Source organism: Antechinus flavipes, chromosome 3, assembly GCF_016432865.1.
Source record: "Antechinus flavipes isolate AdamAnt ecotype Samford, QLD, Australia chromosome 3, AdamAnt_v2, whole genome shotgun sequence".
Taxonomy (NCBI): Eukaryota; Metazoa; Chordata; class Mammalia; order Dasyuromorphia; family Dasyuridae; genus Antechinus; species Antechinus flavipes.
Window position 1 is genome coordinate 41724220 of NC_067400.1, and position 27418 is coordinate 41751637.

A 27418-nucleotide genomic window follows, 5' to 3' on the forward strand; every position below is an offset into this window, starting at 1 on the left:
AGAATTCCAACCCTATTCAATTGAAGATTTTTCTATTCAATTCCAACTCAAACTCCATTCACCAGCCCCCATTGGGAGCTTGTAGCCAAAGGCTTCTATTATAAAAACGGCAATTTTAAACCCAATCCTTGCAGAGGACCTAATATGTCATCCCTGGCACATTAGCAAACTCTGCCCTCTGGAATACTCTTTTTCAGCACTACCCTCTCTTTATCCTCACCTACTTTAGACTTCATACTTTATACTTCTCTATTGGGATTTCTCTACTAGAAACTTCACTTCTCCGTCAGGACCTCGCCACTAAGGAATTCAGCCTTTTTATTCATGCATAGCAAAGGCTGACTTCCAAATGCCTAAATAAGCTTCTTTTTTTATCAGTCTAGCTTTTCGGAGTTCATAAATTCCTTTACAAAGGACCTCTGTGCCACCAGAAGGGGTTCCAACAACTCCCTACCCATGCGCCGAATCCCAAGATTTAGGGGAGCCAAACCTCTTCATTTGGTTCCTTGAACCCTGAACCTGCCACTAACCTCATCAATACTATAGATAAATGTGATCTGGCCCACCCTCAAAAAATATTTACTTGATTCTGTATCCAATACTTTTCTCTGTCTTTACCACAAAATTACTTTTCAAGTATTGATATTTCATTTACTTAAAGATCACAATTAAATTTGAATCATCTTACAGATGAAACAAGATGTTCCCTCCAAATAAGGGATGAGCTCATTGACAAGTGTGTCTGCCATCAATTTTCATTAGGGTTGGTTTCAGAGAAATAAAAATTATTGATTCCTATGGTTTACTATTACCTGCAGGATCAAATATAAAAACTCCACTGGGCTTTTAAAAAGCCCTCTATGACTTGGCCCCCTCCTATCTTTCTAGTCTTTATATATCTGTAGGTATTCTACTACTCAGTAACTGACTTCTTCACTTAAAACACTCCCTTCCTCTTCTCATACCAGGCATTTCCATTGGTTATCCTCTCACCTTTCCTTTATCTACTTATTTCCCCTGGCTTCCTAGAAGACCCAGCTAAAATCCCACCTCCTGAAAGAAGCCTTTTCCTGTTCCCTTAATGCTCAGTACCTTCCCTTTGAAATTTTTATCTCCAACTTTTCCTGCATATAACTTCTTTATACATAGTTGTTAATCTATTGTCTCCTCCATCAGATTGTGAATTCCTTGAGCACCTAGGACTATTTGACTTTTTTTTTTTCATTTCTCTAGTACACATCACACAATGTAGTAGAGGCTCAAGAAACGCTTTTTGAATTTAATTAGCAGCAGGTTTTGACTTCAACTATGCAGTAAGGAGCAAGTTTTCTAGGTTACACTCAAGACTACCTACTTCACCTACTGCATATGCTTACCTAAAACTGCCACCTTGGCTATATTTAACTTTTAAAAGTTAAAACCTAAATTTAAAACTAATTTTAAAATAAGGTTTTAACTAACGAATTTCTTGGGATTAGGTCATGAAGTAGATTTCATGTTTGAGCTTTCCAAGGCCACTCATAAAACAAGGAGTATCCTAAAGAGGATGATTCCCAAGGGTCTTTGCTAAACTTCTTCCATTAACTTGTCTTATTCAATTGGCTAATTACTACCCTAGGAGGCTAAACCTGGCCCTGAAGAATATGTCAGGTCAATTTCCAAGGGCAAAAGGTAAATTATCCACCCAAACAGTATTTACTGAATACCTATTATCTAACAAGGTAAAGACCCAGATGTGTAAGACATGGCTCTTTCCCTTAAGGAACTGAAGTCTAATTGGGGAAGAGAGACACTTAGACATTCTCTTTCAGGACCCTGGACAAGTCACATTGCCTTCAAGGGCATTGGTTTCTCCATCAAGCAAAGGGGCTTATAAAATGTTGGACTAGCAAATGTCTAAGATTCTTTCCCACTTTAAATTCAACAATCCTATGATTGAAAACCTAGCAAATTCACAAATATGGAGTACGTTAACAATACAAGAGATAAATATTCAAAATTACAATATTTAATCATGCTTCACGAAGATAAAACAAAAGAACACTTGCCAAAGAATGGTGTTTATTGTTGTTCAATCATGTCCAACTCTATAAGCCTATTAGGAGTTTTCTTGGCAAAGATCCTGAAGAGATCTGCCATGTCCTTCTCCAGTTCACTTTACAGATGAGAAAACTGAGGAAAGTTAAGTGATTTGCCGATGGTCATACAGCTAGTAAGTGTCTGAGGTCATATTTAAATTCAAGAAGATGAGTCTTCTCAGTACAGGTGCTCTATGCTCTATAGTGTCACCTAGCTGCCTCACAATGTTAATTATATTTGTAATCAACATTTCCCAGCTATTAAAAAAAAGATTTCATATGATTGCACACAGATAATCTATATCAAATCATTTATCATCTTAAGGAGGAGGAGGATGAAGGAAGCAGGGAGACAATGTAGAACTCAAAATTTTTAAAAATGAATTTTTAAAATTGCCTTTATATATAATTGGGAAAAAATAAAATGCAATTAAAAGAAAACTATTTCAAGGGAAAAATGAGGCTGAAGAATAAGCCAGTTTTCCTTTGTATTTCACCATCCATTTTAAAAGTATCTAAAGAGAAAGAACTGACCCCACTGTGTTGTCCTATGGAACACTGATATTTCTTTCCTATTATTGCTCAATTACATAACAGCCTCTCCAACTTCTCATGCCTTGTCAAGCCTTAGATTTGCTATTTAAGTGGGAATAATAATTAGCTACTCTATCTTTCAGACATGTAAGCACAGGGGAATATTAAATTCTCAAGAAAATGAGGTTTGATTTTTCTGAGATAACTCATTGTTATAAGAAAAAAAGGGGGGGTGGAGGGGAAATCAATCTGTTAGGAGTATTCTACACACTCCCTCATTAAGGAAGCACAGAAAAACCAAACTTGTAATTGGACACTAGGGGAAGACTTTTGAGACACCTTCATTCAATGCTATATTTTTAGCCAATTAAAACAAAAAGTTTAAATATCAAGTAAATATTTAGTCAATCCCTTTACAAATTTTAATAAAAGTATTTCACATATAATTTAGTATGATTACTAATAAGCAAATAGCATAAGCAGTATAATAGACACTTTGTGAGTAATAGCCAAAAGTGGTGTTGGCTGTCCTTCCAAAATTGGTCATAACAGACAGAAATCAGACACTTACCCAATTCTTGAAAAAAGTACTGGAGTAGTTTACCATTTCTTTTTCCAATTCGTTTTATAGATGAGGAAACTGAGGCACAAAGGGTAAAGTGATATGCCCAGGATCACACAGCTAGTGAATGTCCAAAATCAGATTTGTACTCATGAAGATTAGTCTTCCTGACTCCCAATCTAGTGCCCAATGTACTATGGCACCACCTAGCTGCCTATACTTTACTCTATACTCTGATGAAATTGAACTTGTAATAGTATATCATATATGAAGAATACAATCTTCCATCTCTGGGTATCTGCATGGAATTTCTGGGACTCTCCAGCCTCTCCCTCCCTCCCTCCTCTCTTCCTTCCTTTCTTTCATAGGACTTTTTTTTGTTTTTGTTTTTGCTGAGGCAATTGAAGTTAAGTGACTTGCCCGGGATCACACAGCTAGGAAGTTTTAAATGCCTGATGCTAGATTTGAACTCAGGTCCTCCTGACTTCTGGACTGGTGCTCTATCCACTGCACCACCTAGCTGCCCCCAGCCTCTCTTTCTTGCAAAATCCTTTATCTCCAAAGATGCCAAGATCACCCACTGCATCCTGGGCCATCTTAACTTTTGTCATACCACTGAACTTCATTAAAACAGGAAGAGAGAGGAAGATGATGACTTTGCACAACACTGTGTCACTTAAATCCCCATGATGTCATTGATGCTCTATGAAACAAAAAACATCTCCTTCAGCACTTGTAGCTTTCTCTAATTTTCCAAAGACAAAATGTTTTCTTCTTACCCCAATCCTCTCTACTTTGTAACGTAATTACACCTTCCTTTCTGTGGACCTGCTATGGACCTAATCCTCTTTACAGGTTACTGTAATTACTTTTGTGTAACTTTCCCCAACTGACAAATGGTCAAAGGATATGAACAGACAATTTTCAAGATGATGAAATTAAAGTCATTTATAGTTATATGAAAAAATGCCCAAAATTACAACTGATTAAAGAAATGCAAATTAAAACCACTCTCAAGTACCACTTCACACCTCTCCGATTGGCTAAAATGATAGGAAAAGACAATCATAAATGTTAGAGGGAATATGGGAAAAATGAAACACTAATGCATTATTGGTGGAGTTGTGAAATGATCCAACCATTCTGGAGAGAATTTGGAACTATGCCCAAAGGGCTATCAAACTGTTTGATCCAGTAGTGCCATTACTGGGTCTGTATCCGAAGGAAATCACAAAAGAGGAAAAAGGACCACATGTACAAACATGTTTGTAGCAGCTCTTTTTGTGGTAGCAAAGAATTGGAAAAGGAGTAAATGTCCATCAGATGGGAAAAGGCTAAACAATTCGTGGTTCATGAAGATAATGGAATGTTATTGTTCTATAAAATGTTGAACAAGCTGATTTTAGAAAGGCCTGGAAAGATTTACTTGAACTAATGCTGACCAATACAAGCAGAACCAGGAAGACATTGTACACAATAACAACAAGAATGGGAGAAGATCGACTATAAAAGAAGGTTCTTCTCAGTGGTTCAGTTGATCTAAAGCAATCCCACTAGACTTTGGACAGAAAATGCCATCTGCATCCAGAAAAAGAACTAAGGAGAATGAATGTAGAACAACACATGCTATTTTCACTTCTTTTTTCTGTTTGTTTGTTTTTTTAAATCCCTCCCAGGTTTTTTTCCATTTGCTCTGATTTTTCTCTTCCAACATAATTCATAAAACAATGTGTATTAAAAATAAAACTTTAAAAACTTAGATCATTTCCCTTTCTCTAGTGCAACATAGCCTCCTTGTGGGCTGTCATTTTATTTTTCAATCCTACATTCATAGCACAGAGATTTGGATTCAAAAGGAACCCAATAAATAGATCTTTATACTGAACTGACTTGCCAGTGATCACACTACCAATATCCAGTAAGTGGTTTGGAAGTTAAAGATATCATAGTTCTGTGCAGGGAGAGGGAAACTGTCTGAGGCAGATACTGAAATTCAAAATGGAAACTCTCTGCACCAGCCAATTATTTGCCAGTTGCCACTAATTAGCATTGTGTCAAATGTACAAGTGATGTCTCTCATCAATATTCGAATAACAGAGAAGTGGGAAAAGATCCTTAATGATGGTTTAAAGGGATTCAGTTATGATTTGACTTATACTTAACAAGTTCACATTTCTTCCTAAAATCCTTGAAAGAAGCTCTCAGTGGGAAGTGATTAGAATAATGGGATTTAACTGTTAAAGAGTCCTCTTTTTTTTTTTTTTAATTCTGAGATGAAGTCACTTTGTCTGAAATCAGGGAATCTACTGAAGACTAAAAATGGCAAATAAGTTTCATACAAGAAGAATGTATAATATGTTAAATGGAATTCAGTGTAAATCCTAGCTCAAGTTTTCTCAGATCATCTGTGAAATGTCCATGATATTAGTCTGTACTTTCTTGCAGACTTTGGGGAGACTTTCTGGGTAGGAAAGGAATATACATGAAATTGAAAATGATAAAAAAAACAAATGATATGAATAAAAATTCAAATATATCTGTACCACCTCCCAAGGATGTGGTGAGGTTCAAGTGAGAGTATACGTAGAATAATTTACCAATTTTAAAGCACTATTTTCTTATTAGGGATAGAATTTGGACCTATGATTACACTGACATAGGAGACAGTTTAGATAAAAATGCAGATCAGCATCTCTTCCATACCTTCTCTGAAAGATATCACCTTACAGACTTAAGTGATTCACTTAGGATCACGCAGCCCAAAAGTGTCAGAAGAGGAACATCTACATAACCCTTTCAGGTTCGCAAAGCAATCAACTCCAAGAGGTAGGGACTGGAGGTAGCGCCATTTTGAAGATCAGCATCTATAGTATGACTGTAGCAGCAAATGATCTCAGAGGTCATCTAACCCAACCTTTTTTTTTTTTTCATAGATGGTCCTCACAGGCCAGAGACTTGGTCTCCTTCCAGTTTACCAAGCTCTTCAGGAAACAGCTGACTTGATCATTGACACACACACCTTAGTAGGTGTCAGAGGCAGGATATTCTGAACCAGATCCAGATCCACCCCTTTCTGATGCTGCCTCCTCATAGACCAGACAGTTAATGTTCTCATAAAAGCAGAGGCTATTCTAGCTGAATGAAGGCTATCAAATCCCTTGTTTATAGATGAGAATTCAGAGGCCCAGAAATGTAAAATGATTTATTCAACATCAGCCAACTAACTTTCTAGCAGCTGAACTGGATCAGGCCTTCTAAACAATAGTGTCAAACTCAAATAGCAATCCACAGGCCATAAATTGGCTTAGAAAACCACAAATTAATATTATCTATGGTATACTGCATTTTCATTTGCTTTGTTAGACATTTTCCAATTACACGGAAGAGTTTTTGACAGTTCTGATGGACATAACATCCTCCATTCAGACCTTTGTTTCTCTTTTGAAAATTCTATTCAGACCTTTGTTTCTCTTCTGAAAATTCTATTTGTCTACTGAGAACATGTGATGGTTATTCTTTAATCTATTATCTCTTCAAATGAGATAATTTCAAATGGGTCTTTCCAAATATGCAACTCTGGTCATAGGTCAAAATAATATTTTACCGGAAATATCTGCCAGGATTGTTGATAGTTTTTGAAAGAAAAGCCACTTAATTAAGTAAGTTGGTTTTCTTGTGTTCTTTGAGTTGCTGGAAAACCACTATTACTTCATTTTAGCGACTACTGATAAACATTAGTCTGAAAGTATTGTGGCTCAAACTAAAACAATTTACAAAAAAAAAACCCATAAATGGGCTTAGAAGCCATCTGAAATTCTTGCCTAAATCCAAATGGGCACATCATACACTCTTTACTGTAACCCAAGTGTAAATCTTAATTGTTGACATTTAATTTTCAAATGAATTAATTCAGCTGACATCCTAAGAGAGTTATTTAAACAAAGAATCAAAGTACCACATACAGAAGGCTAATATTTCCTTGGAACTACTGTCAGGAAAATATGCAAACTTTTTTCAAAAAGCAACATGAATCTAGCCAAATTCTTCTAGGACTAAAAAGCATCTTCCATCGAGTATCATAGGGTCTTCAAAAGTGGATGTATTCACTGTTATTGATTCAGAAATACTCAGCTCCTTGAAAGCTATAACCTTGAAAATGCTTTTTGGGATTTTGTTCCCACACCAGGACAGAGAGAGATGCACTAAAAATAGAACTTTCCAGTCACAATTTGACTCACCCCATTCTTTTACTGGGTGGGAAATTAGAGGAAAAATAAGGGACTCCAACTACCTCACATGGGAGCAGAGGATGGAATATGCTTCAGGGTCTGGACACCAATTATCATTGAGTTTTCCCAACCCTTGTCAGCTGAATTTGCTTTCCCCCCCATTAATGCTGCAGTTAAGGAACTGCTCTGTCTTAACCTGTAAGGTAAGTGAATACTTCAAGTAGGGGCAAACCTATTTTACAGACAAGGAGCCTGAGAATGGAGAGGTAGAAATGGTCTGCCTTAAATTACAAAGGTAATGAGTCAGATTCAGGATTCAAATTCCGATCTCTGTGATTCCACATATATTACTCTTTTCACAACACATCAAATGGAAGCAGCCTGCCAACTATGGATTAAATCCTTTATCTTGTTTTAGGCACAAAGACTATGACAGAAAGAGTGTTATGTGAGAAAGGGTAAAGTGGGTTCAAATCTTGTCCATGTGACTTATTCTCTATTTAGGACTCAGTTTCCTCTCCCATAGGAAGGAGTCAATTGCAATAAATGACTGACTTCCAATTCTACACCTATTATCCTAAGTGATGCCATAATAATTTGCACAGTCAATCAAATTTAATTATCTAGCCATTAATCATTTGGGAACAAGTAGGAATCTCAGTTGGAGAATTTCAGAACCAAAAGGTACTTCAATGACCGTGTACAGTTTGGAGTAGATTTTGGAAAAAACCTACTACAAGATACCTAATGAGTGGTAAAGAAGTGCCACATGGAGGAAGAACTGGATTTCTTCAGCTTGATTCCAGAGGACAGAGACAAGTGCCATATACAGATGATGAAGAGAAGCAACCAAGATTCACTTCTGAAAAAACTCCCTAGCAGTCGTAACTTTATAAATATGGAATAGGCAATCTTGGAAAGACTTCCATTTCTTCTGTCATCATTTGTCAGCATTTGATGGTATAGATTCTTTTCAAATATGGTCAGATCAAGATTCCTTCCAATGCTAAAATTCTGTGATTCTGTGGCCATTCATCCTCTGCTTAAAGACCTTCAGTGACAGGGGAATGCAGTCCTTCCTGAGACAACTCATGCCATGTTGAGACAATTCTAATTGTTAGGAAAAGCTTTCTTTATATTGACTCAATTTGTTCCCTTTTATTTCCATTCACTGTTCCTCATCATGGCCTCTGGGACCAAGTGGCACAATCCTGATCCCTTTTCATATGACAGTTCTTCCAGTATTGATCAATAGACAACAGTATGGGAGGTCGAGACCACCACCTCACTCCTATACCAAATGAGTTTGTATTCTAGGTTTAAAAAAGGTCATATCATAAACAGACTGGGAAAAAATGGGGGGAGAGAGAAATCACCTATCCAATATATGGATAGAAAAAAGTTTACAACTAAAAAAAGGGATAAAGAGGAACACAGAAGAGAAAATGGCACAAGTTTGATTACATAAGAGATAAATGTTTTTGCAAAAACTCAACAAAAACAAAATTAAAATGGAAAAAAAAAATCAATCAAACCCTGAATAAATGTAATGACCAACTCTAGTCTGAAAAAGATAATGAAATCGCCCTCCTATCAGCATAAAGATGGAGAACTATGGATACAGAACATTCAATACATAGCCAGTTAGGTGATATGAGAGACAGAATGCTAGATGAAGTCATATCCTACAATTCTGTACTTTCTAGCTCCATGATTCTGGAAAGTCACTTAACTTATCGGTCTCAGTTTCTTCATCTCTAAAACAGGGATTTCAAAAAAAAAAAAAAAAGCACCTTCCATGCAAGATTAATGTACCAAGCAAATGAGACATTGTAAGCTGCTATAGAGCATGAGATCAATGCTAGTTAAAGGTTATCTGATAGAGTCTCTATCAATAGATTTTGCTTAACCATATTTCCTTATCAGTATAAAAGGTGTTGAAAAAAGAATTTAAAAGTAAATTGGATCAGAGCACCTCTGTGGAGCACCAGCCTTGTAACCTGGCCTCAGATACTTATTAGGTATGTGATCCTGTGTAAGTCACTTAACCCGACTGCCTCCAAAAACTAACTAAATGAATTGAATCAATAATGGTGATCAATGGCCAATTGGGAGCCAAACTCCCAATAAGACTTTTTATAATCCTGAAATAAGACAGCCAGAGACCAAAAACAAAACAAAACGAAACAAAGGGTCCTCCCTGTCACAAACTGGGATGGATTAAGAACTTAGGTGGCAAGGAAGAAAGAAGTATATTTTCTGGACCTCAGGGTGTAAGCGACACCTGCTTGTATGATAGGTGCAGTTCAAATTGTGCTTAATCGACAGACAGAAATAGAAGGCTCTGGTGTATGCTCCAGAGGCTTTGGGGTTTGAGATTTGTTTTCTTTCTGTTGTTGTTCTAAAGTGGCCAGAGGAAATACACATGCAGCTGTTTTTGGGAGGTGTGCCCCGCTCCAGTTCACTTCTCCCTCCTCTTTTACATTACTAAGTAAAATGTTTGCTTCCCAAGGCAGCAGAAACAGAGAAGTGGAAACAGAAGCTGTCCAAAAAGTCATCTAAAGCTGCCTAAAATAGCATCTTTCTAGATCTCCATTCCTTGCCTCATGTGCCTGGCTGACCTCCCCTGTGGTAATCCAACGTCCATTTCTATTCTGTGTGGTTAATGCTTGAAGAATGAGGTGCTTCTTCCCTTATTCCACACAAGATTCTAACTTAGGATACTTCAAATATAAGGAACAGGGAAAAAAAGAAGAGGGGGGGGAGTATCCAGTCCCAGATGTTACCAGCACTTTCTGTTCTGATGAACCACCTCTCATAATAATAAATTTTTAAAAATTAGAAAAAGGAAGTGCTTTATTATTCCAGTTCAGTTTTAGGTGAGTTCTTAAATTCCTACTAACCATACTTCATCAGAACAATATCACTTCCTTTCAGGAAAAAAAAAAGCTAAATCAATAATCAGAATTGGAAATCCTTCAGCTGTAGTCAAGAGTCCATAAACCTATGTGGATTCTAAGATAAGAACAAAGCATCTGCTTTTCCATTACTAAACTTCCTAATGAGCACATGGAGAAACTGAATTAAATACATATATAGAGAATATCACCTAGTAGCCATTTCAGACTACAAGACTAAACCTGGAAAAGACTTCTAATAATCCCCAAGGGAAATAGTTGTCACAAAGCCCATGTACTTCTCCCCACCCCCCTTTTTTAGAAGGAGAACAATGGAGGTAGAATCCATTTGCTTACTAGATGTACAAAATTAGGGTAATGAAATTAACAGGCTTAGTTCATATGTCTTTTCAATATTTCAAGGTCATAATATACTATAATCTAGATGCACTGAAAAATGCACATGTTTAACATGATGGATTATATGCCATTCTAGGGGAGAGGTGGGGGGAAGGAAAAAAAGTTTGGAACACAAGGTTTTGCAATGGTGAAAATTATCTATGCATGTTTTAATTTAAAAAAAAAAGTTAGGCATTTAAAAACATGAAAAAGCAACTAAGTGTCACAGTGGATAGAGAGCCAAGACCTAAATTCAAATCCAACCTCAGATACTTATTAGCTATATGACCCTGTACAAGTCACTTAATACTATTTGCTTCAGTTTCCTCATCTGTAAAATGAGCTGGAGAAAAAAAGAAAGTGGCAAATCACTCCAGTATCTTTGTCAAGAAAGCCCGAATGAAATCTCAGAGTCAGACACGACTGAAAATGACTTAAAAAAAAAATAAAAAACCTGTAAAACAAAAACAAAAAACAATAGCTAGAAGTGGTGAGGGCAGAGGTCTGTCAGTTGAATGTTCCTAACAGGTAGAGCTGTCTGAAAGTGAAATGTGGAATGGGCTGCCTTGACAGATGTTTCCCTTGATTGGATGATCTTCAAGAGAAGGCATGATGAGCACATATTGGGGATAGCAAGGTTGACCTAATGAGGTCGTTCCCCATGCTTTGTAGGTTCTGTGAATTCAGAAGAAGCATTGTTCTCAGATAAAATGCACATATATTCAAAAACACCCAGATATTATTATATGTCTTTAATGGAACTGATATTTTCTTCTATTATAAAGCAAAAATCCATAGAGCTATCGAACTACCAGGATTTGACTTGGTTAAGCTGTGCGTTTCAGACAGACTGTCACTTCAGCTGCAGATTATTGGAGTCTCTACACCTCATGGAAAAAAAACAAAAACTGGGTATGTAAATGGTACTTCCAAAGATCAATAATTTTGTCAAGAATGGATGCTCTCTCCCCTGGTGCTGATGGCAACCCCTCAAAACGTACACCATAGGATTAAGTAGAGACCTGGGACTTTCCTTTAGAGATAAGAACACTCTGAGCCCCAGAAAGATTAAGCTCAATGTCTCATACGTAGCCAGGAACAGAATTGAGATTTAAAACCAGAACTGCTAATTCCAAAGCCAGCAACATTCAATATGCTGGCCCAACCTCTGCAAACTGAGCTCTTCTGGTCCTCTGTTAACAAACCCCAGAGTCCACTGGGAATTGGGCTTGTAGGCAAAGTCTCCCTAACTGGGTAGGGCCAGTCAGATCTTGCACACCATTAAAAAGCTGGGAGAACCCCAACATTATTTTGAATTTTTTAATTTTGATTTTATTAACCATCTTCCTCACTGAATTATCAGATTTTCTTCGAGGGAGGGAAGGACAGAAAGAGATAGGGGGAAAGATGTTTTAAAGATAAAAGAATATATTGTGACTTTGAGCCAAAAGACTAGTTTGCCCTCTGACACATTACTGGAGTAAAATACTATAAAAAGCCAATGGTTCATCCCCAAAGTTACACAGATTGCGTGCAGTATAGAAAGAAGACAGATTACTGTTTGACATTTCTTCAGGAGTCAAAAAACTTGACTCCACATTTTGAAACAAGAATCCTACCTCACATACACATTATGCAATGGAAGACTCCTGGGACCATTTTGTGCTGTAAGAAATTTTAATGTAAGGATGCTTCCAGGGAAGCTGAAACTTTCAGGGCTTCCACTTAATCTTTACACCTACTTCTATTTCCTTTATCATTATGTAAGTGATTATGTAACAGAAGGGAAGAGGAGAAAAGAGAAGAAGAATATGATGGCTCAACAAAACTGGGCCCGAGGTATGATAGTTGCATCCCTCAGTCAAGTCAGATGTCCTCCCCATCCCCATTCCACCAGGCCAGAGATAGCAATCAATAGAGACAATAGGAAGAAAAACAAGATTTTCAGGTCATGACAGGGTCCTTTGCTGGGTCCTTCGTGCTTTTTGTGGGTTATGGAACCCTTAGGCAATCTGGAAAATTTATGGAACCGTTCTCAGAATAATGTTTTCAAATGCATGAAATGAAATATGTAAATTATCAAAAACAAATATCCAGTCCACAGACACTAGATTAAGAAATCCTGGTACAGAGTATAATACTTTCCAAAGGTTTTTTTTTTTTGTCTCTAAGAGGACTTTATCATAGAAAGAGCCTTGAGCCTAGAGTTGGAAGAACAGATTTGGAATCCATCCTCTCTTATGTATGAAGCCAAATGTCTGAATATCAAGGACAGGGGGCCACCTGGGTGGGGAAGCACAACGCTGATCATTGGAAGGCTCCAAAATTGTTGAAAGGACAATAATTTTCTTTTTTCCTCTCCTTCCTGTTCTAGGCTCTGTTTCTGCACTTCATTCTGAAACTAAAAAATGGGAAGTGCACTTTAGGGAAGTAAGAGTGATGTTTCTGAATTCTTAGCATGACACTTTGCATAATACTCTTGTAACAAAGAATCTAGTGTTCTTTCTCTTTCTTTCTTTTTCCCCCCAGTATGTAGGGAAAGATAGAAGAAAAAGTAAATCTTCAACAATTGAAAAAAGGAATCATTCAAATAAAAATTTGGTTAAAAACAAAAAATCAAAAAATGCAGTAGTACCTTATGTGTAAGAATTCTAAAAGAAGGTCTTATAATGAGTCAGTCTAGCTTTAGGTCTAAATAGCATTTCCTGCTTTTCAAAAATCTTGTATTAGGTAAGCAACTTATTCATTATTAATAATTATAATTGATGATTGTAAATAATAATTACTCTTATTTAGGAAGATGAGGAAACTAAGACACAGACTGGTTAAATGGAATGCTCAGAATTACATGAAATGTCAATGACAGAGCCAGGACAAGAAATCCATGTCTCCTGCTTCCCTATCAGCACAGAAACTCCCAGCAGAACAGAAAAAAAAAACATTCATTATCACCATAATAGTCAAGAAAAGGATGTAACATTAACATCTAATGAAAAGCAATTACGCCAACCTTCTTTTGTCCTCATGTATCCATTCAATCACGGAGGGCAATGCCCCATTATTATTATTAATCATTTAATGGGGAGTACCTATTGTGGAAGAACCTATCAGAGTTCAATTATCCTTTCTTTCAGTAAATCAAATTGTTCAGTGGCAGCCACCAGTAGGAATTGCAGTTTTAAATATTAGACAAAGTGGATTTATATCCATCATGCATAAAACATCATTTTAACAACACTGTAGCATACCGGTACCCATGAATATATTATAAATCATACTCTGTTCATGGATGGGGACTGACAAATGATTTAAGGTATAGAAATGCGTGGAAAATTAGGGAAAGAACACAAGTAAGGTCATTGTAGAGCTACATGATGGAAGAGATGGCTTTCTCTTTAAAATGCTAACTGCTATGATACTCAAAATATATTGCTTAAAAAAAAAAAGTTTCTGGCTAGCTCACATCTCACACATTCAAAATTATTAGAGGGAAATATTTAATCTATTAAGTCAAAGGGAGATCCTATTGTTTTCCATCATTTTCAAAAAGTATATGGTTCCTACTGATGCTGAAAAAAATGTACCTAACACCAGTGTAAAAAAAGAAAATCAGCCAGTTCACAAATCACAATTTTAGTAAAAAGCTGCCACCTAGTGGACCAACTCAAAATTTAGCAGAAAAGAGACATTTTCATGGGCGATGATGTCAATGAATTTGATTTCCTGAGACTACAGATTATGAGCTTTCTAGCTCTTTCTAGATATTAGAGATCATTTGGTTTAACTTGCTCATTTTACAAATGAGGAAACTGAGGCAAGATTAAGCACTTGTCCTAGGGTCACATAAGGTGACTCAAATTCATCATCCTACAATGAGAATTTTCTCAAAATGTCATGTACATATGACAGAATCAGCTATGTACATCTTCAATTGAGGTCCATTCCGCCCTTGACTTTACTGGAATTCGTTTATAAGTTTCCTCAAACACGTCAAACAATGATTTGAAGTTGGCAAGTTCATATAATATTATCTAGGTAGGCTGACAGTCTGAATTAATTTGGCCATTCTCTCCCAAGAGAATAAAATGGCTTTCTGCTATTGTAATAAAAATAATAAAAGAGGAAACAGAATGTGTGTTTTATTTTTGTAATCCAGATGCACTTAAAACTATTAAGCTTCCCTCTTTTTCTAGTAGCCTCATACTGCACACGTGCAATTCAAAGATTCAACTCTAATCTCTAATAAGGGTCCACCACTGAGATTAAATATGTCTCCTTCTTAAAATATTCCACAACCTAAGACTTCTCCAGGATCTCACCCCATTCCTCTCTCTCTGAACAGAGAATTATGTCAGTAACTTAAAGAAATAAACAAGAAATATATATGTATATATAAAAGAAATGAAGCCTTTATCAGAAACACTGGCTATGAAAAATTTTCCCAGCTTTATATTTTCTTTCTAATCTTGGCTTTATTGGTTTTGTTTGTATAACAAACTTTTTAATCTAATGTAATCAAAGTTGTCCATTTTGCATTTCATAATCTTCTCTAGTTCTTCTTTGGCCATAAATTTCTTCCTTCCTTCTGATAATAGGTAAACTCTCTCTTGCTCTCCTAATTTGCTCATAGTATCTCACCCTTTATACCACAATCATGTACCCTTTTTTGCTATGGGGTGTGAGATGTAGGTCTATGTCACATTTCTGACAAAATTATTTTCCAGGTTTTCCAGCAATTTTTGTGAAATAATGAGTTCTCATCACAGAAACTGGAGTTTGGGGATTTGTCAAATGCTAGATTACCATAGGTCTTGATGATTGTGTCATGTGTATCTAACCTATTCCACTGAATCACCACTCAATTTCTTAGCCAGTACCAGATATTTTTGATAACTGCTGCTTTATAATATAGTTTTACTAGGTCCTAGTAGTGCTAGGTCACAATCCTTTGCAGTTTTTTTTTTTTAACTAATTCCCTTGATATTCTTGACCTTTCGTTCTTCCAGATAAACTGTTATTTTTTTTCTAGTTCTATAAATTAATTTTCTGTAAGTTTGGTGTGGCATGAACAATACACCAATTTAGATAGAATTGTCATTTTTATTATATTAGCTTGCCCCTACCCATGGACAATTGATATTTTTCCAGTTTTTAGTTCTGACATTATTTGTGTGAAAAGTGTTTTATAATTGTCTTCATATAGTTCCTGGGTTTGTCTTAACAGGCAGGGCACCCAAATATTTTATCTTGTCTACAATTATTTTAAATGGAATTTCTCTTTTCATCTCTTAATGCTGAGCTTTGCTCATATCATACAGAAAAGCTCATGATTTATATGGGTTTACTTTATTATGTGGGTTATTATCCTACAACTCTGTTATGGTTTCAAATAGGTTTCTAGATGATTCTTTAGGATTTTCTAAGTAAAGGATCCCTTCTTAACATATTTTTATCAATGCACATAATTTTCACAACTTCTTTGGAATCTGTGATAGCCTCAATTGGTAGATTCTACCACCAACACAGGTGTCACAGCCTCTCATCACCATAGGATGATCTTGATTCTCTGTGACTGAAAGAGTCATTTCCTGGTGGCCAATACTTTCTGATTATGAACCATTCTAACTTAGCTTGGCTGGTCCTTGGATGTTTCAAAAATGTGTATCACAATTATTCTTTTACCTCCTTTGTTCTATGTATTGAAATAATTTCATTTCCTAAAGAAAAATAATAAATTGTTTAAATCTAAACATTAGATAAGCACAGTCTGCTGGAACAAAGATGGGGAGATCTAAAAGGGTAGATTAAGTTTCATATTATGATTTCATATTAATATTGTGATTCATTTAGACATATTATCACCTATAGAACAGACATATCATATGATCCTAGGCTTATAACTGAAAAACTCTTCAAAAGCCACTGACTCCAACCATTTTATCTGATAGATGATGACAGTGGGTCCAGAGAAATGCCCAAAGTCCCATAGGCAGTTCTTGAACCCATGTCTTATTCCCAAGCCAACGCTCTTCCCATTTCTTTCCTACTTCACAGCCCAGACACTGAAAAAGAAGCTTGCCCAGAGAAAATAGATGGAAAGATGGTAGAACGTACTAATTACCTCTTGGTTGTCCTTGTTCTGGGTGGCCCAGAAAATTTTGTGATACAGTGTCTCCATTGAATTGCTGGAATCGGATCTGTCAAAACAATGGCGATCTAGGACTTCCAGAGTGTGCAAGACCCTACTGATAGTGACTCCTAGAAGAAGAAGAAGGAAGCACTCAGGGATCTGGGTGAAAATCAAGTCCACAAAGATTACCCAGTCAATAATCAATCGATAAAGCCAGCACTAACAATTTTCAAGGCATCCTCAGAAAATTCAGGCCCAGCAATAAGCAATAAGGAAAGAATCCATATGTGGTTCAAGTATCCAACACATAAAATAAGTAACATTACTAGAATTTTTACCCCCAGGGAGGGAGAGTTATTTGAATGGTGAGTGCCAGTTTAAGATTATCATTTAAATTAATTATTCTTGCCAGCCTTTTCTGTTATTAGATTCTGAGTCCTCAAACACTTTGGCACACAGTAGGTGTTTAGCACAATGTCTGGCACATAGTAGGCTTGAAAGGGCTGGCAGTGCCCTCTGAATTTGGGAATCCTAATTAGGGTTCTATCTACTGTCCATCGAGTGTTTGTATCAAAATACTCTTCTTTGTATGAAAAGGATTTCTAAGAAAGACAAGCCATGGAGGCCCAGAGCCAAAACTGTTTATTCATTTTTGCTTTTAAATACCTGCTGTTGATTCTTGGCATTTGTCAAAAGACCATCGAACCTCTACGGCCCGGCCCCGACGCTTTATCTGCTGCTCCACCTCATAGATCTTTGCCCGAACCTGAAAGATGATTGCTTCTAATTAGCTTCAGCTTGCAAAGTCATAATTCCAATCTCAATCATGTCAGGCTTCTCTGCACGAGTAAGGCATCCTACGGTGTGCTCACATTCTTAACGGCATTAGGAAATGGCAGCTCATTGCTCAAGGATGAGCCATTTGGGGGGATTACGGGGAGGGGGAAAGGGAGTTTACAAGCTTCACTGAACTACCCCACTATCAATTTTGATAACAATGAATGTCAATTCAGAAATACTGCACGAGTAAAAATTTCAAGGGCACGATACAGTGAGAACTCTAAAACAGATTTTCTAGCTGCTGTTCTATGGATAAGGAGGAAAAAACCAAAACTTCAAAATGTCCCCATTCAAACCGCATAATCTTTTAATCCAAATAATCCAGCATTTGCTCTAATGAAATAATAATAACTAAGCCATCATAACTAACACTCAAAGGCTGCCATGGAAATAATCGCCTATGTCCACCACTAGTTTTGGTCTCAACTGAATGGTAGAAGTTATCTGTCCCCATCCTTAACATATCCACACAAGTTCCATGTTGTCTCTCAAGGGGAAAAAGAATGAAAAAGGGCAATTCTAATTACTAGCGTGATGGGAATAGGGATTTTATATCACTTCACTCTTCGCACGTTCTACTATTCAATCAAATTGGCTTTCTTGATGCTTTTTCACACACAGGATTCCATTTTCCATTTCTGTGTCTTGATGCTGGTCATCTCCCGTACATGGAATATATTCTTCATCTCACTTTTGGCTTAAAGAATCCATAACTTCCTTCAAAACTCAGTCCCAGATTCACCTTGTACATGAAACCTTTCCCCCACTGCTAGTGTACATTACTTAATATTTATTACACACACAATATCTCCCTAATAAAATGTAATCAACTTGAAAACAGTGACTATTTCACTTTTCCCTTTCTATAGTGCCTGGTATATAATAAGCCCTAATGAATGCTTGATCGATAATAAAATTATGATAATATTTATTTTATAAAAATAAACACAAAGATAACCTGTGAGTATTTTTTTACCTGAGCTGCTTTCTCATTGATGCTGATCTTTAGTCATCACAGATACATTCTATATGAAAACTATAAGGAATCCTTAACTTTAGCCCAAAGTTAACTCTCATTTTAACTAGTGCCGTGAGGATTGCAAGGTATTTTACGAAATATTGATCCTCACAACAACCTAAGGAAGTGACATGTCCAGGGTGATAGAGACTGCTACTAAGTGCCTATGGCCACATTTGAACACAGGTCTTCCTGACAACAAATCCAATAATTTAATTACCACATCCACTGTAAAATAATGTACTGAAAATGAACAATTTTCCATTTTAAAGGAAAAGCCTACCTGTTGATTAAATGCTGAATTTCCACCTGGCATAGGCAAACTGGAAGGAGCAACTTGAAGTAAATCCAGAGGAGAGCCCGGGTTAACGCTTTTATTTTCATTTGTGGAATAATTCCACACCAAGGCACTTGGGCAACAAAGAGTTACAGTCTGAAGAGAGACAAAGGGGAGCAATTCAGTTATTGAGGGAGATTGGGAGATGATGACAACTGAATATTTTGCTCCCATTCACATCCAATACAAGGCAAGAATAAGAAAATCCACATTTCACACACAACAAGAGGAAAGGAAAACTAAGAAATTGTGAGGTGACTGAACAAGTCAACATCAGACTGAAAAACATTTCTCAGCCTAAAACCCCACTCCCACAGATGTGAATCTGAAATGAACCATCATCTTTTTTCCTAAAACTGGGAAGAAAATTAATCTTCATGAAAATAAAGATGTCTCTGATTAGTCATTTGTTTTTTAATTAATTTAACTAAAATGTTTAATTTTCTTACATTATCAAATCTAAAACAGCATCTTAAAATAAGAATTCTCTCTGCATCTGTCTTACTTTAATGTGATCTTCCAATAACAATATTTTTAGAGAATTTTTTTTGAACACTGAAAAATATCGTAACATCTTACAAAAAAAATTTGAATTTGGGGAACAGCATATAAAAAAGTTAGACAAAGGAGAAAATGAAATCCAAAACAGTGGAGTGCAAAGCTTAACCCTAGCATTTTAGGGGGAAAGGGTAGGAAAAAATGAGGAAAAATAATTAAAATAAAGTCTGTTTGTTGTTGTTCAATCATTTTTCAGTAGTGCCTGATTCCTTCCAATTCCTTTTCTTGGCAAAGATAATGGAGTTTTCCACTTCCTTCTTCAGCTTATTTTACAGAAGAGGAAACTGAAGTAAACAGGGTAAAGTGAATTGCCCAGGGTCACACAACCAGTAAATGTCTAAGACCAAATTTGAACTCAGAAAGAGAATTTTCCTAATCCCAGACTCTGCATTCTATCCACTCTGCCACCTAGCTGTCCCAAATTAAATGGGAGCAATCAGCAATTCTAGTCAGAAATTTTAATTTGTAAAATCACTTGTAAAAAAATCTATGTAAAAAGAAATGGGAATGGATATTAAAATCTGAATAAAATCTGTTCACCTCACTTTTTCCCCCTTCATTTCACAAAATACTAATTATTCCTATTGCAGCTTCCCTAACAGGTAATAAATATAAACAGATCATTATCGTCTGATGGAACAACAAACATCAGATGGAAAAATCTCATTGTGTATGAATCCAGAACTCAGAGCATGTTTAGATAGAGAAAGAACTATCATAACAAATAAATGACAAAATTCAGATGTCATCTTAGCAATTATGCAATCAATCATTTAAGCATTTATTAATTGCTGCTATTCACTGGCCACTGGGTCCAGCAAAAAGGTACAAATAAAATAAAGGAAAGCAACTCTATTAGTTATCACCTTGTCTAGTTATCCAAAGAGCTGACAAAATCTGAGGGAAGAGTTACTGAATCTTTCCATGCCTTCTTAATCCTAAGCATTATTGATGCAAATTTAAAAAATCAAAAACCAATTATCAAGAGCAAACCACTTTTCCTATCAAGATGTCAATAGGTCTGCCCTTGAAGGAAGGCCCTTCAAAGAATCATTTAGCAGGAAAAGACAACCTACTAAGATTTCCTAGGGGGTAAAAATAACTAAAATTTCAAATGACAAGGGCCAAGAGTTGTATATGTAGGTTTGGGTATACATGTGGCTTTGTATTAATTTGTTTTTTTTTAATGTTGGCCTATGAAATCTCCCCTGACACAGGTCAGAAACTCATCTTCAAGTTCTGATTTTAGAGAAATGTTTGGTACACTAACGAGGTTAAGTGAGTAGCCCATAGTTACACAGTAAGGAAGAAGGAAAAGAGAAAGAAGGAGAGAGAGGGAAAGAGGGAGAAAGACAGAGAGGGAAACAGAAACCGGGGGGGGGGGAGGAAGAAGAGAGAGAGAGAGAGAAAGAGAGAGAGGAAAAAGAGACAGAAAGAGAGAGGGTGACATAGGGAACGATAGAGTGAGAGAGAGAGCAAGAGCGAGAAAGTGCGAGAGAGAGCAAGAGTGAGAGACAGAGAGAGAGAGAGAGAGAGACTGTCACAGAAACAGAGGGGGAGAGAGGGGCATGAGATAAGACAAGTTCCTACACTGATCCAGTAGTCATCAGACCACACTGTCTCCCAGTTTCAGAATTCTTGTCCCAAATCAGTAGTCACCAAACCAAAGTCAGCCAGCCCTCTTAGTGCCCAATGATGCAAGGAAATTGAATTAAAACGTCTCCATCAATATCAGAGCTCCTTGAGAAGAAAATACATTAAAAACTGTACAATCTACAAATAGAAGATGCTACATTACTGCCACACTTATAACCATTTTAATAGCACCCTTAAAAGTATCATCTGATAGAAAACTAAAGACTAGAAAGGCTGAAGACATACCTGCAGCATGCAGCTAAGTCCATAAACCAGCGGACGATGCTGTGGGCAGGACAGCAAGTCCGATCCGGACAGCTGCACTGGGCTCATTACCGGCCCAGGGGCAGCAGGGCTTGATGCTGACAGACCTGGATTGTTTGGGCCGATCATCATGTGAGGTGAATGTGCAGCTAAGAGATTAGGACTGTCGTTCAGCAGGAGAGAGAGGCGCCGGGCACAGAAGTAAGCGAGACGGCGGGACAGATAAGCCGACTGAACAAACTCTTCTGAATACTAAAAGAGAAAATAAGAGTATTAGGCTCAATCATTTCATGCCCAGTTTGTCTTCAACTTCAGAAAGAAGAGTTCCTCTTTCCCCCAAAAAAAATCTCACATGCATCTACCTAAATTTAGGTAAATCATAGTCCAGCCATTAAAATAAATGTACTGGGGCAGCTAGGTGGAGCAGTGGACAAAGCACCAGCTCTGAAGTCAGGAGGAACTGAGTTCAAACCTGGCCTCAAGACACTTAACACTTCTTAGCTCTGTGACTCTGTGCAAGTCACTTACCCCAAATTGCCTCAACAAAAAGGCAAAGAAATAAAAAAAAAAAGCCTACTGACCATTACATGGACTAAAGGCAGGCAAAAAGAGACCTAAAATAATGTTAACACTCTTTAATAATTTTCCTTTTGAGGACTGTTGGAGTTGGTTTCCAACACATTTGTGGAGGGAACTCTAGGAAGAATTTTTAGATTATAAGTTAGAGGGAAAAAAAATGGGAAATTTCTGAGAAGAGTTGCAAAGGTTATTGGATTAAAAATGTAGAAATGTGGAACCATAGAATTTTCAACTGGAAAGGACTTCAGAAGTCACTTCAACCAACCCAATTTCGCAAAATAGCTACCCAGCTTTTGTAAGAGAATTATACTGCATTCCAGTGTAAGCCATTCAACTTTTGGATAACAATTTAAAACAAAAGTTTTTCTCAACATCAAGCTAGATTTCCATCTGCCATTTCACTCAATTTCTTCCTTTGGGAGCCCAAGAGAAAAAGTCTAAATGAAGCTCCACATATGTGAAGGCAGCTAGACATCTGAGTCTACTGGATTCTTTTCTTCAAGATCCCCCATTCCTTCTATTCACAGATGGGATAGACTTAAGGTCTGTCAAAATCCTTGTTGCCCTCCGCTGGATATTCTCCAAGTTATCAAGATGTAATCTTAAATGTGGTACAACCTGAGCTGACCATGAATCCTTTGGATAGATGATCCCACTCGATTATACTCTCGCTGAGAACAAGAACTAGCTTTTGCCTCTTTATATCTTGGTATAGATTAGGCACTTAATAGATATTTATTGATTGAATGATGCATATGATCAGGGCAGAGGAAGGGACTATTGTTACCTTTTAATCTCTAGGAGCTGGGACTCCTAGAGTTACACTAGGGTTCTTGGGGCTGAAATATCACACAATTGCTACATACTGAACTTAAAGTCTCCTAAACCTTTCTTTTTTCTTTCTTTCTTTTACTCTCTCTCTCTCTCTCTCTCTCTCTCTCTCTCTCTCTCTCTCTCTCTCTCTCTCTATGTATATATATATAGAGAGAGAGAGAGAGAGATAGATAGATATGTATTATATATATATATATATAGATAGATAGATAGATATATAGATATAGATAGATATATAGATATATATATGGAAATAAAAAAGTTAAATTAAAAAATTTTTAAAGGTGTTTGGGGTTTTTTTTGGGGGTAATCAAACAGCTATATGCTTTACATGCCCCCTAGTTCCCATCTTGTACTTGTGAATAAGATTTTGTGAAGCCACATTAGGGCCTTCAATTTACTTATGAACGTAATCATCCAAGCCTCTATTGGTCTATCATTCACTCAAGTCCCATTCTGGCACAGAAAAGACTTTGGGTTTTCAAAGGCAACCTGGTACATTCAAGAAAAATGTAAAAGAGTTCAAGGAGCAACCTGGCTAATTTCAGGCAGAGCCACAAAATTCAGGGATAAATGAACTTTTTTTGGAGGTTATAGACTTTTTCATTTCTCCTGAGGTGGCAGGAGGGAGGTGAAAAGAGAGGAGGTGAATGGCCAATTAATATCTCCGTGCAAAACTATGTATATAGCCTACTTCATTCCTCTGAGCTCCATTCTGATTACATTCCTACAGGTGTCTCCACCTGGTGGTCCACTGAATCTATAGCCAAGCTTCCTGAGAAGGAGGAAAAGGAAAAAGGAAAAACAAAGAGGGAGGTTCTTCTACCCCATTACTCGCCACCATTACATAGTGAGGGACATGCCATTTCTTAGCTTTAATATATTTTATCAGACCTCATTCATCACTAATTAAATGACAAACTGCACCTGCAGCATTAGTGGTAGTAGTAGTTTCAGAAGATCATCATCCACTGGTCTGATTTTTTCCAGGACGTCTAGGATCCAGGTCAAGTATTCATGCCGTTCAAGCATTCCTTCCTAAAACAAAATAAATACATGTGAGGTGGAATTAATTTATATGGTCTCAGAAAGGGGCTCTAGAGTCTGGCTACCTTCAGCTTCTACAGTAGCAGCAAATGCTTCCTGCAGGTCCCTCCTATTTCCTCATTCCTGTCAGTATCAACCAGATCCTTCCCAAGTCCTTTACACTTATACTGAGCCTTCTGAAACTCTCTTCTACAGTCAGCAAATGGCCTTTCATTTAGAGATCTGTGCCCCCATCCCTGAAACTAAGTTATGTATATTGTGTATACAGGAATGTATTGTTTCATCCTTCACACAAAAAAGAATGGAAGTTGCTTGAAGATAGCAGGGTATTTTTGTTTGTTTTTTGAATCTCCAGAACCTACCAAAATGTCTGTCACATAGTTGGTACTTAATATAAAATGATTAGAAAAGATTTTTAGCCTCTCCTCAATTTCCCCAATCCTTACAATCATGATTTTTCCTAAAATTATAAACTAGGTGATTTTGCTTTAATTTCATTGATTCTCAAACTTTTTGGTCTCAAGACCTTTTCATGTTTATAAAAATTATGGAAAACATTATTCCCCTCCCCCAATGAGTTTTTATTTATGTGGGGTATACTTTTGATATTTATAGTAGAAAAAATATCTTCAAGATGACTTAGTATTATTATGAAAATAGTATTGATTCCATATATCCCCTAAAAATGTCTCCTGGGGATCCCAAGACCATATTTTGATAGGTGCTGATTGAAATAAATTCTCCAAGGAGCATTTATTAAGTGCCTGCTATGTGCCAGGCAATATGGTAGATATCAGAGCTACAAATATAAAGGATGAAACAACTCAATCTCAGGGAGCTCACAGTCCAGCAAATGAAGATGATCCCAACATAGTGGATTCTGAACAAATATCTTCAAGGTCCAAGACAAAATAAAATGATGGATTTTGACCTTTAATTATCATTTTTTGTTCTTATAGAACAAAGTAAACAGTGATAAATGAGTAAGTGTATAAATAAAAATAGCCAATTATTCACATAAAAGTTGGTGTGACATCGTGGATAGACAACTGGTCTTGAAGTCAAAAAAGAGTTGAGTTAATTCCTGCCCCATGTGCATACTTGTTGTGTGATCTTGGACAAGTCACATAACCTGCAGCCACATGCAACTCTCTAAGACTACACATGGCAGGGTAGGTCCAAATATGCTCTGGCAGAGGAAGTGTCCTCACTTAGCATTGCCCACATCAATGAAATCTCAGATCTGGGACAAAAACAGAGACGGAGATATATATAGGCTTGGGTCTAGGATTTCATGGTACAGTGAGCAACTTGATACACACACACACACACACACACACACAAAAAAAAACTCATGTGTGTATGTGCATATATATATATATTTAAAAGAGAGAAGTAAGGGCGAGGAGGAAAGAGAGAGGGGGGAAGAGGAAGGAAGAAGGAAGGAAAAAAGGAAAAAGGAAGGAAAGAAGGAAGGATGAAGGGAGAGTGGGAGAAAGGTAGGAAGAAAGAAAGTCAGTGAGGGAGGAAGAGGAAGAAAAAGAAAAGGAAAGGAAAGGAAAGATCAGTTAAATACATTTTAATTAGCCCTAGATTAATCACAGGAAAATTTGCATTTCTAGGAAAAGTTACCTGGAACATATAGAATGCCAGTTTTTCATTGTACTCCCACTGTTTCAATGCTTGTTCCACATCCTGCGGCATAACCATGGAGCCATTGCCTGGAGCTGAGGCCAGGTGATAAAAATCTGCAATCTTTGCCAATTGTTCTCGAAGGTATCTGGTGGAGATTTGGGTCCATTCTGTTAACAAACAAACCAAAAAAAAAAAAAAAAAGCTTAGAGCATCACTACTTTCTTTGGAAAAATATAGGGGAATATTTTCAACACTTTTAATAACAACTGGACAAAAGAGACTATATAGCTTCCTTTTACTAGATGACTTTATTAGAGGGCACCACTCAAATCACGTAATTATATTGTCTATAAATGAGTTCTCAATTAGCTAATTAGCCTTCCAGTTTTTCAGATAATCTACAGAGATTTCCTCATTCTCTACCCAAAGAGAATCATGACTAAGTACAGAATACAGAGATTCTGTATCTGATGGGATACTGTTTTCTTTTTTGTTTGTTTTTCTTTCTTATTTTTTAGATACATTACTTTATGAATCAGGTTGAGAGAGAAAAATCAGAACAAAAGGGAAAAACCATGGCAGGGGGAAAAAAAACAGAAAAAAGAAGTGAACCTACCATGTGTTGATTTACATTCAATCTCCATAATTATTTTTCTAGATGCAGATGACATTTTCTATCCAAAGTCTATTGAGATTGCTTTGGATCACTGAACCACTGCAAAAATGTAAATCTTTCATAGCTGACCATCACACATTCTTACTGTTATTGTGCACAACATATTCCTGCTTCTGCCTCTGCTTCAGCATAAGTTCATGTAAATTTTCCAGGTCTTTCTAAAATCAGTTTATTCATCATTTTTCATAGAACAATCAAATTTCATTACCTTTATATACCGCAGCTATTCCCTAATTCATGAGCATGTTCTCATTTTCCAATTCTTTGTTACCACAAAAAGAGCTGCTACAAACATTTTTGCACAGGTGGATCTTTCCCCTCCTTTATGATTTCATTGGGATACAGAACCAATAGTAGTACTGCTGGGTGAAAGGGATGCAGTTTTATAGCCCTTCGGGCATACTACCATGTTACTCTCTAGAATGTTTGGATCATTTTCATAACTCTCCAAACAATGAATTGGTATGGGATACTATTTTCTTAAGGTGATATAAATCACTGGGAAAACAGGCAAGTAATCTGGGAGAAATTAAGCTTAGACCAATATCTTATGTCACATGCCATATAAATTCTAAATTAATCTATATGTATACATATTACATGTTACTGCTTTATACATACATGCATATTACTGCTAAGAGAAATAATTGGCAAATATGGAAAGTCAATGTTGGAGGGTTTGTGGGAAGATAAGCATACTAGTGCATTGTTGGTAGAGCTATAAATTAGTACAATCATTTTGAAAAACAATTTATAATTATATAAATAAAGAAATTAAAATGTCTATACACCCAAAAGTTCCCCTACTAGGCTTACGCCATCCCCTGCCAAAGGGAACTGATTCTTCCTCATACACACCAAAATATGTGTAGCAGCACTTTTGGTGACAACAACGAACTGAAAACAAAATAAATGCCTATCATTTGAGGAATAACTAAACAAATTAAGAAATGATGAATACAGAGAGATATGGAAAGATCTACATGAACTGATGCAAAGTAAAGTAAGCAAACCATATGCAATGATAATAATGCAATAAACAACCTAATGTTAAAACAATTTTTATTTTCTTCTATTATCTGGGACTGTTATTCCTTCTGCAAATTTTGGTTAACTAAATATTAATATTAATGTAAATAATTTAATAAAAGTTATTAAAATTAACA

At 36.6% G+C, this 27418-nt stretch overlaps 1 protein-coding gene across 1 annotated transcript in view; it reads right to left on the reverse strand.

Annotated features, from left to right (window-relative positions):
- Positions 1–27418, reverse strand: part of MED12L (mediator complex subunit 12L) — a 372681-nt gene that overhangs the window by 266947 nt on the left and 78316 nt on the right. The window contains exons 5-10 of the mRNA XM_051983280.1: positions 25574–25743; positions 23822–23932; positions 21464–21733; positions 18971–19120; positions 17496–17595; positions 16821–16957 (exon numbers count right to left, since the gene is read on the reverse strand). Coding sequence (XP_051839240.1) covers positions 16821–16957; positions 17496–17595; positions 18971–19120; positions 21464–21733; positions 23822–23932; positions 25574–25743 — 938 coding nt within the window. The remainder of the gene's footprint in view (positions 1–16820; positions 16958–17495; positions 17596–18970; positions 19121–21463; positions 21734–23821; positions 23933–25573; positions 25744–27418) is intronic.